Genomic DNA, 17829 nt, shown 5'->3' on the forward strand with positions numbered 1-17829 from the left:
TTTAAAAAGAAGAACAGAAACTTTGTAAATTAGTAAAATATCTTAAAATTTCTCAGAATAAGAGTTTCTGGCTTTATTATATAGTTTATTTCATATCCTATTCATAGTCATTGTAAAAATACTTCTAGTATTTTTATAAAAAATACTTCTAGTATTTTATATTTCTAGACTTAGGGATTAATGGGAAAATTTAGTTTCTTTTTCAGTTGTGCTGTTTGAGACTGTGTACATCATCTTGTTAAAGCGCTGATGAATCACTCATTCTCTAACATTTGCTCTCTTCTAAGTTTGCTTTTCTGTTTGGAAAAGGGGTGACAGTAAGTTTACTGAAAGTTCTCTAAGACGTGGTGGTGAAAACTGATTTAGTTCAATCTCTTGCTTTGAGGTGCACTTGTTGGCAGGTTTTCCTATGTTGAAGCAAATTATTTAGTTCTAGAAATTTCTTATGAAATGTTGAAACACTTTCTATTTTACTGATGTCTTGTTTTCTACTCTTCATGCTGAAAAAATTTGCTATTTATTTTGCTGCTTAAAGCAGCGTATTTGTCCCATTCCTGATAGGGTTTGATTGAATTAGAAATCATAAATTAAAAGCTTCCTATTAAGGAGCATGAGACACCAAAAGAAAACAAATCAAATGTTATATAAAAACATAACAGTTTGAATTACCCCTTCTTGTCTTGGAAATGTACTGCCTGCCAGATCAGACTTTCCTTAAGATCAGGATAAATTATGTTACAGATCAGTAGTGCAAACACTTGGAACTATTGCAGAAGCAGAGAGGGGGAGCATGACCAGTTTTAAATTTGTAGAGACAAAGTTAAATGTAGGTACCTAAAGTTTTGATTCCCAACTCATTCTTACTTTGTGTTGTAGCTATGCAGCTTTTGATTAAAGATGTTTGCAAGCTGCATTATAAATTCTAGCAGTGCATTAACAAAGAGCTGCTCCTGGCTGGCTGTTGTCTGTGGAATTGGAAGCAGGCTCTTCAGTGCTTCACTGTGGTGAAAACGCCTGCTGAGCTGTCGCTCTCTGTGCCACATTCCCTTCTTCTGTTTCCCCATCTCTTTTCAAGCCTCAGACCTCAGCTTCATTTTAGTGCTGCTAGGCACAAATAGTGGCTCATGCAGCGCTTGCATGCTAAGCACCTGTCCTGCTGTTTTGAATTAGAGCACCAGCAGGCTGGACGGTGACAGGGCATCATCCGCATCCAGCACGGCTGAGCGAGGAATGGTGAAGCCGATGATTAGGATAGACCAGCAGGATTACCGCCGACAGGACAGCAGGTAGGAAACGTGGCACCCATTACTGCTCAGGATCAAAAAAATGGATTTGTTTTTCCAGTGGATCAAGTGCTGTGTTAAAGTATTTTAAATTATCTGGTTTTCCATATGGAGAATGAGATCGCTCTTCAGAAAAGCCCCAGGATTAACAACCAAAGCAAAAAACTTCACAATACTTAAAAAACCCCATAAAAGTAATCCTTTGCTTCAACATTCAGTTACTTGTGGTTCTCTTTCTGTGAAGTCAGGCTGACAGTCATGTCACATCATTGTTGATTTCTGGTTAGGAATGTCATATAAAATGAAAAGTACAATTACGTAAAATTTTCATTTGTCAGTGGCAAGATGATGTGATTTTCTCTGGAGAGTGAAATAACCAGGTCATTGCTATGTCTACTGTGCTGTTGTCAGCCAGTGTGGAGTCTGTCCTTGAAGATACTTAAAGATACTCAAAACCTGACTGGACAGGGTAGTGAGCAACTTGCTCTTGTTGATCCTGCTTTGAGCAGGGAAGTTGAATCAGATGATCTCTAGTGTCTTCTATCACACCTCAGCAAATCAGTGAGAATGTGAATATAATTTTTTTTCAAATCTTTAATCAAATACAAGATTGTATTGCTATGTAAATAAATCACTTTTAAATATAGATGAACAGCTGTGATAAATGGATGAAAGGTAAGGTAAATGTGCTGCAGGGTTAAAATGTACAGTGATCCAAATTGTAAAGCTTGCGGTATGAAGCTTTTTGTATCTTTAAATGGATATATTATTCACTAGACAGAAAAGAGAATTCAGAGATGTGAGTGGCAGGAAAAAAATACCAAAAAAGAGCAGAAAATTGTGCTTCCACTTGAATTTGAATATTCAAGTGTTTTATAGCAGAGGCATATTTTAAATACTTTCAGTGAAGTTAGACTAGAATATAACTCGGTTCTACTCTACACTCCCTTGTTAGAGCGCCTGACCATCTTCAGAATTTTCTAAAAAAATTCTTTTTTAGAATTTTATTAAGATTGTGAAGATCCTTCTTGGAATATTAGTATTTTAATTGTAATTTTCCTCATAAAAGATTAACAATAACTTCTTTCTGAACTTTTTATAGCCTGTCAGAATTTCTTGAGGCTTCTATTCTTAATATTTCTTGAACTATGCTTCTGTATGTGTATGAAGTTTATTACATTTCTATGAAGAGGATTATCTTGTGCTGTAGTTCTGTACTTCAAAAACACAGAGCCATCTGTGAGCAGTATCTTGGCTTCATTTTGATGGGGGTTTTTTGTCGCCTTAAATTCCTTTTAAAGAGAGTACTCATTGCTAGTTTTTATAAAGGTTTATTCACCATGGTTCCTGTGTGCAGAAATTATTTTTAGAGGCATCTAAATCACACTTAAATAATGTGACAACTACAACTTCAGAGATCTTCATCACCAGCCCTGACATTGATATTTTATTTCTGTATATGTCTTAAATGTATGTAGTGTGTGTTGTGTAATGAGTCTTATTCATCCAGATACAGCCCTTCTATCACATGCTCTTTCTCAGATACATTCACTGTGTTCATGAAAATAACAAATTAGCAAAGTTAGGATGTCAGATTAGGACTTGACAAATTGGACAATGAGTTGCCTGAATACATGGAATTCCCCTTTATGGATGTATTTTGTGGACCTTTAGTTAGGTTTCCTCTGGGATACTCTGGTCTCATTTTGTGAACTCTAAGGGCAGTAATTGTGAACTGCTTTATTAGTTTAAAAAAAACAAAAATTCTTCACTGGCAAGTTTTAGGTTCTCGTTACTGTACAACTTCCAGCCCACACTAAATGTTCTTGTGGGTACTCTGTGTGTTCATCACTGCTCTGTAAAGGTGAATAATAACACAAATAAGACTTTCTTCTAGTAACTCGCTGAATAGGTTAAGACTGAAGATTAGAACTTGGCTGCCATATTTTTTTTCATTTCTAGAAAGAAAAAAATTGACATCTGAGAGCATAACTCCAATTTACTTACTGGGCATGCTTGTTCTGATTCTAACATGATTCTTGGAAATCAGACATAATGATTACTCACTTAAGGATTGTGGTCATTCATGCTCATTAGGTAACTGACTACAATATAATAAAAATGAGAAAAGACAGTTTTTTTGTCTTGGATACCTTTCAGGAGTTCTTTAAGGTGTGTTTGGTTGGAAAAGAGTGTGATGATATATCAGTCGTGTTAACTGAATGCAGATGCTTACCTAATTCCTTGCCTTAAAAATTAACATGCCTTAAAAATTTTTACGTAGTATGCTGACAGAAACAATCACACAAGGATGTTTCATTTTTTTATGTGGTTTATCAGAGACAAAATCTAGGGGAATACCGAAATATCAGGAGAATGTATTATTGCTTGTAATGTGATTTTAAAATGTAATATTACCTGACACTGTACTGAGAAAGGAGACAATGCCTAATCAATATTTATGGGCCTTCTAAACCTAACTAGACTTTCAGACTGGTTTAGCTCAAAGAATTTCATCACCACAGAGAGGCTTTATCTATAGGAGCAATAGCATAATGACAACATACACTTAAAATGTATCCATTAAAATGTGTTATATCAGAAGCACAGAGAATGACTTCAACTTAGATTTTTAATGTGCAAGGCTTAATTAGAGAGTATTTCTTTTGTGTGTTTTTAGGGAAAGGAGGAAGATGGTACAGGGGTTGGAACTAGATGATCTGCAAGGGCCACTTCCAACCCAGACCATCCTATGGCTCCAGGATTTGTTGAAGGGAATTCCTATTAGGTAGTTAAATAATTGATTACTGCATCAGTTCCTGGGCAACTAATTTACAAATAGAATTAAATTTTAAGTTTTTTAAGAATACTTTGTATTAATTTAGCTCTTATGGCCAATTTCCAGAAGTCTGTGAGCAATCTTGTATTTATATCAGGCCTCATCATTCATGACACAGTGTCCCTTACTGGCTGGGAATCCAATTCCTCTGTTTGTGTGCTGAAACTGATCAATATCATTTTGTTCTAAGGAAAATAAAATAAATCATCAACTGAAATCTGTCACTGGTTTACTGGCCAGTTTGCTGAACTATTTCTTATGACTATTCCAATAATGAAAGATTAAAATTTTTTCTGGAGTTGTCACTATATTTCCATTTTATAATACTGTGTATTAGTAATTTTTCTGTGGAAGTCATTAAGTTCTCAGTTGAGGAGCACTTTTGACAGTGCGGAAGTAGTAACAAATTAATTTTAAATTTATAGTGTAAAAAGATAGAAAATACTACAATTTACACACCAGCTGGGTGCTTTTCATAAAGACAGCATGCTGTCATGTTTGAAATGTAGCTGAAATGGCAGAAATTTGTGTACATACTGCCATGCTGTGCCTGCTATTCCTTAACTTTTAACTTACACAGAAATTGGATTTGCTGAACACTTCTAGTAATGCATTATCTAGGTGGCATAACCTGAGTTCTCTGCTGGTTTAAGGGTTTTGCAAGTTTGTAAGAAAACAAGGTACCAAACAAACCCTCACCAAAACCCAAAGGTACCCTGGATTTTTGGATTCAATATGCTAAAATTTAGTTTAGCTCTTTTGACGGCCATCAAAATTATATTGTGGATTTTTACTACAGGAGATACAACACTGAAAGCCTTTACTCAGTTATCTCTGCCTTGTGGCATAACTAATAATCTTCAGGACAACGACGTTAATATATTACATTCCTTTCTTTGTCAAAGTTGTTGGGGAAAGTAGAAAGCTGCCTGATGTGTTACATGTGGTTAAAATGGTTATTGCATACAGAAGCTGTTAAGCCTTTACTCATTTCCTAATAACAGTTGCCCAGCTGTAGAGAACAGCTCAGATAATGTCTTTGCTTAAGGCAGTAATGATTTATTAAATTAGGAGAAGGTTTTTCACTCAGAGAGTGGTTGGGGACTGGAACAGGCTCTCCAGTGCAGTGGTCACAGCACCAGCCTGACAGAGTTCAAAAAGCATTTGGACAATGCTCTCATGCACAAGTTGTGACTCTTGGGGTGTCATGTGCAGGACCAGGAGTTGGACTCAGTGATTCTGATGGGCCCTTTCCTACTCGGGATATTCTGTGATTCTGTGAAATACACACTTAACCTTTTGCAGGCACCGGAAAAGTCAAATCTCTGTTCAGTTTTCTACTTGGTGATTTCTCTGATGGTTTCTAGTGAGAAATAGCTCTGCAGTCACTTTCAGTGAGGACAGTTCTGGGGCTAATAGCTGTTTCTTGATGTAATGTAGCAACAGCTAGGTAGGGACAGGGTTTGACCTCCTTTCGCCCTTTACCAGAAGAAAAGGTCGAATAGGTTGACTAAAGTCTTCATAAATTTTGAAGGCATAAAAGGCAGCAAAGTACATTTCTTGTAACTAAGCTGATGTTTCAGGCAAAGCTTCATTCAATTTCTTTCATGTGTCCATGAATAATTTGTTATTTGAATGCTGTAAATGGCAGATGGCAAACTGATCCTATCAGTCTGCTGTGCAGCACACAAGAGGGTGCTCATTAATATCTCAGACTCCACAGTTCAAATCTGTTGTGTTGCTGGCAAATACAACTTGAATGATTCTGGAGGAAAGGTAAAAAAAGTGTCGTTCTGTGGAAGGTTGTTGTGTCAATATTTGGAACCAGTGTATTTGGAATAATATGTAATTTTACAGTAATTAATATCACCGATGTGGATTATTTGTTTCAATTTTTCTCATATTTCTTTAGATCTCAGGATACCCATGGACCAGAACTGATACTGCCTGCCAGTATTGAATTCAGGGAAAGCTGTGAGTAAATTGTGAAGTTACAATACTAACCTGTTAATGAATTCTTCTATACTGTAATATTTCAGTCAGCTTAAAAACTTAAGGGTGATATAAGTAAACATTGAAAGAAACTATGACTATACAGATGCTAGACAGTATAAACAGTATAACTTGTTTTGTTGGGAGGGTGAGCAGATAGTTTTGATATTGAGGCATATCTTTATGCATATCTTAATTCTGATGGCATTTCAACACCTTCAGATTTTCAGATTAAATATGAAAAAATTTTAATTCCACCCCAGTACCTTGGATTCGTTGTCTTCTATATAGTTCTCTGTGCCTTGTATAATAGATTGCATCTTGGTCAAAATCCATTTTCTATAAAGTCTGATTAGATTTACATTGTCATTTAGAGTTTAATTTATTATTATCTTGGTCTCCAGGCTTTTAAGGCCTCAGATCTAGTAGCAATATAACATACTAGAGATTGCCCATACTTCAAATATCTGAAACTAAATAGATTAGTGAGCAAGCAAAGACTGATTTTTATTAGTACAAGAGCTTTGTTGGAGTAAAATGTGCAAGAGAAATCTTTCATTTTCCTGTTCCCTTGAAGATGCAAATTTTCAGTAGATAGGAAATAGTACAGAAATGTTTCCTGATGATCAGATTTTCTGGCTTTATATGGAAGTGTTTTGTTAGTGTGTCTAACTGTAGTACATAGTAGATTAAACTTAGAGTTCAAATGCCTGTAAGTTGCTCTCCCTTCCTCTTCTTTTCCCTAAGAAAATCCTTTAAGCCTCAAGTTAGGAAATAGTTTTCTTTCATTTTCTTTCTGTCTTTGGATTTATGACATAGTGTTTCTTTTCCTCTTTGTCTGCAGCTGAAGATGCCTTCTTATCTGCCATTATAAATTACACAAATAGCTCGACAGTTCATTTTAAGCTGTCACCAACTTATGTTTTGTATATGACATGTCGGTATGTATTGTCCAGCCAATACAGACCTGACATCACTCCTGCTGAGCGTACTCACAAAGTCATTGCAATAGTCAACAAGATGGTGAACATGATGGAAGGAGTGATACAGGTGAGTTAGTCTGCCAAAATATGTCAAGGGAATTACCTGCAGTTTGTTGATAATCGAGCAAACTTCTTAGCCTTTTTCTTAGTCTGACCCTTAACAGTAGTTGATTAAACAGTAGTACCTGCATTGACTGCCCTTAAGAGGGGCAGTCACTGCTTTTATGTCAGTGAATAATGTCTGTGGTAAGAAACTCTCTCCTGAGCAATGTGGGAAGTTAGGGAGTGGCTGTTGCTCTGAAGATTATGTTCCCTGACAAGAGGTGACTCCTTTCTAGAAGGTAAGGTCTTTGGAAACATTTCTGGCTGTGAACCCTTGTAAAACAAGTTGGATTGGCCTATTAAAGAATACTGTATAGGTAGCATTTGTTTGCACTGACTGATACTTGAAATGAACGTATTAAAAGAATCACAACTTTAAAATTCCAACCTTGTCACTTTTACAACTTTTGTAACCACAAAAATGGATGTCTTGAACATAAAGCTGGATGTAAAACTTGGGCATCTTGAACCAAGCTGACACAACTGCTTTGTAAAGAGAAATACAAGTTCTCAAATGTTCCAATGTTTTATATGTAGTCTAACACTCTTGTACTATATGTGCAAGACTTCTACAGAATCACGGGGGAAATTCTGTTTTGTGTAAAAATTCAGGATAAAATCCACTGGGCTGTCTGTGATATTGGACAGTACCTTGCATTGTGTACCTTGCATTGATAAAACAGACTGGTCATTTTCTCAAAAAGGAGTACTAGTTCATGTATCCTCAGTAATTAATTAATTAAACTTCTTTGTCTGCAGGTTTTTCTCAGAAGAAAAATTGAAATCTGTTTCTATGTTTATTAAAACAGGTGTGTTCGTTGCAAGTAGTTCTGCCAGAGTAGCAGCAAGAACCCTGCTGCACTAAGTGCTGTACAGGCATAACATAATATACAGGCATAAACATTAATGTGTCAGTCCTGCTTAGAGAATTTACATTGCAAGTGTTACACAACGGCTTGAGTAAGGGAGAGTAGGAAAGTAATTAACAGGAGTGGCATGAAACTCACAACAAACCAAAATTGTTCAGGTTTTGGAAAGATTTAGTGAAGTTTTCAGCAAGGAAATGTTAGCTCTAGGCACTTATGTAATCTTATACAACAAGCTGCTACCTTTCACAAGAAAGACTGGGAGGAAATGCGGTTGTTGAGGACACTTTGCAATAAGAAAGTAAGATTTGTGTACATTCCAAAGTTGATCAGAGACAGAACAGCAGTTTGCTTCTGATGTGAAGAACTAGTATGTTGCTTTGAATCTTGATGTCACAGTCAGTGGATATGGAAATGGTATCAAAAATTAACATCAGGTTCTTTTATTTAAAAAAAAAAAGAAATTAAATCTGTCTCTGTAAGAGAGGAGACTGCGACTACAGGGGAGAACATGAACTAGCAAGAGCCTGCACATCAGCAGTTCAGTGGCTAGAATGGAAAGTAAACAGAGAGAAGTAGGCTTCAAATATAAACTTGAAATTACAGGTGTGAATCAAAGAAAGTCACTCAGTTTATAGAACTAATGTATACTAGTTATAATGAACCTAAAAAGACCTGTAGTGGCAGAGGCAGGTACAGTGGGAAAGCAGAGAGAAAGTTTTTTGTTCCTTGTTGAATGGCTGACAAGGTGATTGCTGGAAGATACTAGAGGGATGGACTCAAATATCAGTTGGATTTGAAAACAAATCAAAGCTCAAAAGTAGATTATCCTGTGAAAAACATTCATTTATTGCACTGAGAAGGGCTTCCCAAGTTACATGCAGCCTTGTGTTTGTAAACAAATGTATTTTCTATAATCCTGCTAATACTATTACAAAACTGTTAAACCCAGCTGTTTGTCTGGACTGTCCTTTGTGGAAGGCCATTTCTACAGCCTTGTAACTTCAGCTGCATTCTAATCTCCAACCTAAATATTATGGAACACATCAGCAAGGAAGCAGTATTTGTGGTTTGTGAAAGATGTTGCCTAGTTGCAAGAAATTAACTGAAAGAAGTCAGAGGTTGCATAGAAACTGGGAGGAGGTTCATTCAAATGTCATGGTGAAGGGAGCCAGAGGAAATGGGGGAAAATACACCCAGGACAAAAGAGAAAAACTTAGTGAATTTCAAGGTTAGTAGTCTGAAGGCAAAGAAATACTTTGATTCTAGGGACCAGTAAAATGTCTTTAGTTTGGACCTATCTTAGTGGAGTAGAAACAGTACAAGATTAGCTAAGTAAAATTACTTCATCTAAGGTGTAACATAAGTGGTTGTATTTATGGCTGTCACAGTCAGATCACCATGTAATAAATTGTATCACAATAGCTCAAGTGTAAAGTGTTCCTGCACTGAAGGGGATCTGATGGTGTGAGAGACACCGAAAACAAATGAGTGGCAAGTGGAGAGATACACCCAAAACAGGAGTGAGAAGGTGCACAAAATCCTGTGCTATATTGTGGGAGTAAATTAATGACTGAAATCTTAATTTTGCCTGCCTAGATCAGAAAGCTATTAAGTCTCTTTGTGAAGTTACTCAAGAAGTATTTGTTAACAAATTAAATTTGTGACTTCATATATAGTATTTATATCCAAATATTATAGATGACTTTGTATGAGATCAGAATAAAATAGGAGAGATCTATGAGAAGGCTCAGTGTTTTCAATAAAAAAGCAGGATTAGAAATTTAGTTCATATTAAAAAGCCCTTTTTTTGTATCCTTATTTTTTTTTTCCCCAAATCATTCTGTGGCATTTTTCATCCTTTTAAAATTTTAACATTTGTTTGTAGAAGGAGCATTTCCTTTTGTTCTGTGCCAACACATCTTCAGTCAGTTAAGAGTGCTTTGGTTGAAAAGGGCGAGGAAACAAAAAAGCAGCAATTTGGTGTTTTGAGCTCTAACTAAAATTAAAATAGTAACACCTCAAATATTTGCATCTAAGCTCACTGTGTTGCAGGTGGGGGAGAGTGATCTGAACAGAAAGAAAAAATAATTAAGAGCTCAGTTGTAAATAATCAGACAAACATCTGGTGGGTTCTTTTTTTTCTTTTAACTCAGTGTAGCTTTATATTTACAAACATTTAAGAAACTTAGTATGGTATTTCATTTGACTCTTCTGTTGTTTCAAACAATCTTTTTGTTCTTTAATTGAAAAGTCATGTATTAAATCTGTCCTAGGTGTTCTGTGTATTTTGTTTGCTTTTCAATGTTGTTGTTGGGTTGTTTTGGTTTTTTTTCCATTTTGGATGGGGATTTTCTGTTCTCTCTTTGTATGTGTTTGTATATTGTCTCTATTGCAGCAGTGTGGGCAAATGGCTCCCAGAATCTGTTGTTTGGATGGCTACCCCATTGCCTGCAAAAATTTCTGCAAGGTTTCTCTGGCACACTGAGCATGGAATAACCAGTCTGGGATGGCAACTAGTTTAAGACATTAATTCCTTGAATTAATTGTGACATGTAGGCACTTCAGTTCGTAGCTGTTGTGCTACTGGTCCTAGTAAAATCATTAATTTTTTAGAAGAAGCTCAGTTGCATTGTGGCTACTGATTAATGCATCTGTGTATAACTGTGAACATGTGTTGTACCTTCATATTTAGTGTTTGATTTCTAAAGCTTTCATGATTGTTCACAAGTTTCTTTCTTCTATTCTGTTTGATTTCCTTCGTCCGTTTTTCTCCAGGAGGTAGACCAGGTTGATCAGGTAGGATATATTTGCTGGGAACTGATCCTAGCTATGTTGGCTTAGCTCAGTTTCTCATGCTGCTTCCATATCAAAATACAATACTCAAACAGCTGGACTTGAACAGTTCATAACACTCATTCAGCAACTGGAACATGCAGTACTAAAATCCTTTTTTGACTTTGCAACTTTTACGGCATTCCATAATTTCTGCTTAACGCACTTCAATGTGGATATGAAATGACCAAAGTTCTTTTTCTTCCCTTTATTTTCTTTTTTTGTTGTTTGTGGTTCCTATTCTTTGGATTTCATCTGAGGTTGCCTGGCCTGGCATTTGTGGTCGGGAGATGGTGAGATAGATCAGTACTTGATACTGAATCACGTGGTATCAAAGCCAGTGAGCGCAGTATCAGTGTGGCAGTGGGCAGTAGTGAATATGCGCTTAAAAGTGCACAGATTACCAGATACTGCATCTGCTAAGCTCTTAACACTGTGTAATTTGATGCTTACACTGTGGCTTTCATTGATATGGCTATTGGCAATTTATTAGCATTTCATGTGTTCAGTGAACATGTTAAAATTAAACATAGTAGTTACAGGAATTGCAGTATTGCATACAAACATTTTGCAAATATCTGGTATCTGAGAGATGTTTGGTGAAATGGGAAGAGGTACTGGTCTATCTTTTGGAGCCTTTTTAAGCTGCCATGCTTTATCAGAAAATTATTTCCCTGTATTATTTCTTGCTTCTTTCCACTTACAGAAACAGAAGAATATTGCTGGGGCCCTTGCCTTTTGGATGGCAAATGCGTCTGAACTACTCAATTTCATAAAGCAAGACAGAGATCTTAGCCGAATTACTGTGGATGCACAAGATGTTTTGGCACACTTGGTTCAAATGGCATTCAAGTAAGGCTATCAAACTTCTGTTTTAATTACCATTTTCTTTGTTTCTCTGATTTATAGAACAACTTCACATTTCTGCCAAATTTTAGATATTGCAATAATATCCTCTGAGTATTTTTAAATACCTGAGAGGAAAACTTAAAAGAACCGTCTAGACTTACTTCTTTAGACAGATGCCCTGTTTTGTGAATATGGATCACTGAGTTGTGCACAAGTTTTATCTCTTAGATGATCTTGTGATAGTTGAGGCTGCCAATGATAATTTTAGGGAAATTTAGTTTGTGTTGATTGCTTTCTCTTAATTTAATGTGAAATTGTGAGGTAAGTTTAGTTTTGCTGTTAGTATGTAAATACATAGGCTTAAATATTCCTGGGTCTTTAAAGTAAAGAATCTTGTGCTCATTAAAGGCTTCTAAATATAATCTACTTTCATAATTCTCCTAAATAGCAATTTTCACAGTGGTTTTTTTGCATAGATTTTTCTTAAAAAAGGAAGGACAGGTTTTGGTTTGGAGTAAAAAAATCAAGCGATACGTGTCAGCTCAGGCAATTACAGTACTGATTAAAGGAAAAATTGTATTAAATAACCAAATGGGAAGGGGAAACCCTCAGAGGAAAGTGTTCTTGAATAAAGATAACAGTATTGGCTAAGCACAACATTAATCAAAATAAAGGCTTAATTTTTGTTCATATGCAGATTTTTTCCTTCTCCCCAAGCCACTGCTGATGGAACCCAAGATTGGCCTGACAGCATCGCTTTGTGTAACATATGACTGTCTCTTACCAGTGCGGTGGCAGTATTGCATGTAAATGCATATTGCTTGTTCCCAGATAACCTAATTATTTGTGCAACATTTCTAGGAAATTTATGGGAAAATTGATCTCTCAGCCCTTTTTTAAAAGTATTATTGGGTTTCCTATAATCACATTCATAACACAAAAGTTTCAAGAATCTTGTAATTTGATGGAACTCTTCTCTTTAGACCCTTTGTAATGAACGCATGGAGGATTTAAAACTCACTTTTTCCCCCATTCCCTTCCAGGTACCTGGTTCATTGTCTGCAGTCAGAGCTTAATAACTACATGCCAGCATTCCTGGATGATCCAGAGGAAAATAATCCTCAGAGGCCTAAAATAGGTTAGACTACTTGATTTCTGCTGAATTTGGTCCCTTAAACCTGTATCCTCCTTGTGCCAGAGTTTCTGAAAGCGGATGCTGTGCTCCAGAGGCAGTCTAGCAATGCTGAGTGCATAGGAAGGATTGCTTCCCTCTCTCCCTCCTGCCAGCTGCACTGCTGCTGACTCAGCAGCTAAGTGTGCAACTGGATACCTTTCAAGCAACAACACACTGTTCAGTCACGTTCATCCTGATGTTTACTAGGATTTCTCCATAATTTTCATTGGGGTTGTTTTCTGTTTGGGTGGCACCTGTCCTGTGCTGTTGCACAGACTTACTCTGTCCTACGTGCAGGACTTGACAGTTGCCTTTGACCTTCATGAAATCCATGTCAGCCCATTTCTCCAGCCTAATGAGGCCCTTCTGAAAAATGCTGCTGCTCTTTAGTGTGTCAGTATTTTGCCCCCTCTTGGTACCATCTGTGAACTTGCTGAGAATGTGCTCCATCACATTGCTCAGATCAGTAATTGAAGGCATTAATTAAACAGTATCAGTCTCCCCTCAAAACATGGGGGAAGCCACTAATCTGTGATTGCTAGCTGGACATTGCAAATGCACCGAGTCCTATTATCCAGCCATGTGTTGCCATCAGTGTATCCAGTCCTCACCCTGGCAGTTTCCTCCCATAACTGTAGAGATGTTATGGGAGAACCTGATGAGGAGCCTCCCAGCTACTAAGGTCAGGCTGGCTGGCCATGTAGCTTCCTGCCAGGCTTCCCTGCTGTGATACTTGAAACATGATGCTTGCCACCAGAGCACCCTGCTCAATGTGTGCTGTATCACCCTGTGTTTGTAATCCGTGCTCAGTGACTCTGCTCAGGCTTCTAATGCCTCAATAATTGAAGGAAAAGTGATGTACAGAGCAATTAAACAGAGCATTCTGTTGAAGTATGAAAATTTAATAGATACTTTTTGGTACTTTAGATATTAAGCTTTCTGTTCTTGCTTTTTCTCCGGCATTGAACCTTTAAGGAAGACTGAAGAGGCACTGCTATGTTTGTAGGGCCATGTACTGTGAGAGTACTTCTGGGGACACAAACCCAGAAAATGTAGCAAACTGATACTGGAATAAAAGCAGATGCTGTTTATTATTTCAGTTATTTTTGAGCTGCATTATAGATTTCTCATAACCATTATAGATATTTTTTCAGACACAATCATGAGTTTCAATTCTAAAAAAACTAATGGTCTCCTCAAAAGAGATTTCCAATTAAAAGTATTGCTTTAAAGAAGACCTGGAGATAAGTGTGTTGCTTCCACTGGGAAGCATATGAGGGTGTTTGCTCTTGGTGATGCTAATAGAAGTCCCTCTTGCTTGTTAGGTAATATTGGGGAGTAATTGGAAAATGGGATTTTGAAGTGTTTTAAAAATCTGATGTGTGAAAAGAAGGTGCATTCTATAGTTTAACTGCATCATACAGTGCAAATAACTTCAGCTGAAATTTCTGAGTACAATTTGATACTTATAAGAAGCTATGGAATAATTAGAATATGCATTTGAAACAGTAAAATACAAAGGTTGCACAGAAGAACAGAATATGAACTTGTTATAAAAACTAATAGAAAAATCAGTTTACTGAAGTGAGAATGTGATTTAAACATTGGGTATAGCCAGTTGTTTACTTGCATGATAAATATTTCCCCAAGAATTTATTTTCATTTCAGGAGTTATGTTCCACCCAGCATTTGAATGTTGTTCTGTCTTTAAAATCATGGACCAGTAAGTGTATTTCTGAAAGATGTGTAATTAAATACACATAGGTTCCACCTAGCATTCACCAGCCTGACTTGAGTGTCTTTGTGTTATTGCCTAAACCAGATGTACTCTGCAGTTTGTGAACGTGAGTGACTTTTTGTTTTATCTCTGTAGATGATGTGCTGCATACCTTGACTGGAGCCATGTCCCTGTTGCGGCGATGCAGAGTAAATGCTGCTCTGACCATACAGCTCTTCTCCCAGCTCTTTCATTTTATCAACATGTGGCTTTTTAACAGATTGGTTACAGCCCCAGATTCAGGGTTATGTTCACATTACTGGGGAGCTATCATGCGCCAACAGCTTGGCCACATTGAAGCCTGGGCAGAAAAACAGGGTTTGGAATTGGCTGCTGATTGCCACCTGAGCAGAATAGTACAGGTGAGTGTATTTGTGATTAACACCTCTCACATATTCATATATTCAAAGACAATATTTGCCTCTGCTGTGTTCCTAGAAAATAGTATGTGGACTTGAGTGAGTCAGTCCTGGAATGCTGAGATAGCATTGAGGTAAAGACACAAAACATGTTTTCAATATTGTTAATGTTTAAGTTACAAGTGAAATTAATAGTGAACATGGTTGTTAAATTTTCATTTATTAGAAAGAAGACTGAGCTGTAACTATACCAAACAGAGACAGGAAGAGCAGCTGAAAAATTTATTACAGCTTCAATATTAATTCATCTTTATTTAGTGTTTTTTTGGGGAGGCTATTGATGTTGCTTCTGTTACAGATCTGTCTTCTTGTTTTCTCTTTTCCCATATCTAAAGAGCATTTAGATATAAGGCCTAAAGTTTTATTCTGGTTTTAATTTGTCATCTGGGACTTTTTTCTCCCCTCTAGGCAACCACATTGCTTACCATGGACAAATACTCACATGCAGATGTTCCAAATATTAACAGTACTTGTTTTAAGCTGAATTCTCTGCAGCTACAAGCCTTGTTGCAGAATTATCACTGTGCTCCAGATGAACCACTCATCCCAACAGTAAGTCTCTTCTGTCACTCCAGTTTTAACGTACTGGAGTTAAAAAGCCATTGGCTGTGAATAGCTATCTTACCTTTGGTGGATGTACTTCACTGACTCAAGCAGGGTGTCAACAAGAATCTCTTACACCGAGTTGGAAAGGAAGGTACCGCTCCATGTTGCACATATTCAGAGGTGTCACTGCATCTTACACCATTTGTAATAAAATACAGAAAGGTGCTAGAAGAGAGAACCAAGTGCCCCTAAAATCTGTTTCTGTGTAACCAGAAGGAGCAAAGTTTGCTAATTTGTAGAAATAAAGGAAAGCATCAGAAGCAATACACTTTTTGACATGTAGGAGGTAAATATTGAGGGATCTTGAATCCCTTCATACAAGCAGCGGACAGATTGTCCTTTGATTAACATGCTGATACCTGGAATTTGTATGTATGTATATGTATAATGTTGGTTTTGGGACTGTGTTTTTACTTGATATTTTAGATGACTGACTATTCTAAGTTTTATCCATGGCAAAATTAAAAAGACAGCTGTGTTATTGCAGAATTGTAAAAAGCACTCTTTGGGTAAACTCTGATAGTTCACTGATCTCAAAAAGAAAAGAAAAAAAAGGCAGAGGTAGTCTAATATTTATGTAGCTGAATGCATTATTTGCAAAGTCCATCTTTTATGAACTTTGGATACATTTGTTTATTAAGTCAGAAGCACTAATACAACAACTCAAAAGGTGTTGGGGGAATGGGAGGAAGGACATGTAGCTTGGAAATATTTTTATGTATTGGCTACCAAACTAAAAGGTCTTTTGCTGAAGAACATAAGCCATATTACCTGTTTACACATAGGTAGAATTCCATAGTTGCTTGGGTTTTTATTATTATTAATAACAATAATAAATTAAAAACATGCACCAGAGGTTTGGAAGATACTGAAGTAAAAATAAGAGCTTATGTCTCATTTGCTAATGCAATTATCTGTGGGATTTCATAAAATAAAGCAATGCAGTGTACTGACTGTACATAGCAGAGCCAAAGAAGTTGATTTTTCTTGCAGTCTTAGCATCATCTTAATGTAAGGTTTTTTAACTTCATAAAATGATCGCTTTGTAGTAATAATGTCTTTCTGCCTTCTGCCCAGGAATTGATAGAGAATGTAGTAACCGTTGCAGAAAATACGGCTGATGAACTTGCTCGCAGCGATGGCCGAGAAGTCCAGCTGGAAGAGGATCCTGACTTACAGCTACCTTTTCTCTTACCAGAAGATGGCTATTCCTGTGATGTTGTCAGAAATGTTCCAAGTGGTTTACAAGAATTTTTAGATCCACTGTGTCAAAGAGGTTAGTTTTTTTGTTGCTTTGCAATGATCTGTGTAGCAAACACAGAATACAGGATATATTTTAGTAAAGTGTAAGCCACTTTTTCTTTGCTTATGATTCAGTCTTTTTATACCATGTTCTTCAAGTGTTTGCTTTTGCAAGCCATTAAAATTAAGGTTTTTTAACCCTTACCCTTTCTCCCTGTCCTTTTCTTTCAGTTTCAAGGTTCTAAGTAAGCAGCGTTAAGTTGCTAGAGCCTGCTGAAATACTGTTTTGCCTTAGCTCCAAAACTCTTTTTATTTTTAAAATTAATGTGAATTGAAAAGTTAGAATGAATTTTTTTTTTTACTCATCAGCAGCTTCCATGTAACATTAAAAAAACCCCATGAGGTTAAAATAATTCTTTCACTGTCGATCAGTTTAGGAACTTATGGTTTGGGCATTTGTAATCCAACAGAATTTCAGATGACAAGTAGATGATAGATCTTGTGGTTGCGTGAAAGTGGCTTAAACTTGTGGACATAAAGCAGGGGGTCTGTCTGAGCATTTTCAGTAAATGAGCAAGTTATAATCTTTATTTATATAATCTAATTTGCTTCTCAATTTTATTAGAATTTCTTGACTTTCTGCTTAAAAGCAGTTGTTTAAAAAAACTTGTACAGGAATGTCAGGGTAAATAAGAGGCTGTAGCAAAGGAGGCTATTGAAAAAGCAAACTCACTCTGTACTACAGTGCACCTTTGCAATTGTTGCTTCCAACTTAGTTTATAGAAAAGCTATATTCTTGCATTTAAAAGAAAAGTAGGAAACTGTTTTGAAAGTCCAGTTAGTAGCAGAGGGTAATTTTGAA

General features: G+C 36.6%; 1 protein-coding gene across 20 annotated transcripts in view; it reads left to right on the forward strand.

Annotated features, from left to right (window-relative positions):
* Positions 1 to 17829, forward strand: part of AFDN (afadin, adherens junction formation factor) — a 115675-nt gene that overhangs the window by 53336 nt on the left and 44510 nt on the right. For 13 of the 20 annotated variants that reach the window (XM_054279072.1, XM_054279089.1, XM_054279075.1 and 10 more), the window contains 9 exons: positions 1171 to 1286; positions 6035 to 6096; positions 6959 to 7164; positions 10844 to 10864; positions 11607 to 11752; positions 12793 to 12887; positions 14797 to 15062; positions 15528 to 15671; positions 16803 to 17001. In XM_054279072.1, the coding sequence (XP_054135047.1) occupies positions 1171 to 1286; positions 6035 to 6096; positions 6959 to 7164; positions 10844 to 10864; positions 11607 to 11752; positions 12793 to 12887; positions 14797 to 15062; positions 15528 to 15671; positions 16803 to 17001 (1255 nt within the window). The remainder of the gene's footprint in view (positions 1 to 1170; positions 1287 to 6034; positions 6097 to 6958; positions 7165 to 10843; positions 10865 to 11606; positions 11753 to 12792; positions 12888 to 14796; positions 15063 to 15527; positions 15672 to 16802; positions 17002 to 17829) is intronic. The other 7 variants (XM_054279077.1, XM_054279092.1, XM_054279084.1 and 4 more) reach the window with 1 other exon arrangement.

The sequence above is a fragment of the Melozone crissalis genome, unplaced genomic scaffold, assembly GCF_028551555.1.
Source record: "Melozone crissalis strain CALT ecotype California unplaced genomic scaffold, PUWL_Pcris_2 ptg000027l_1, whole genome shotgun sequence".
NCBI lineage: Eukaryota > Metazoa > Chordata > Aves > Passeriformes > Passerellidae > Melozone > Melozone crissalis.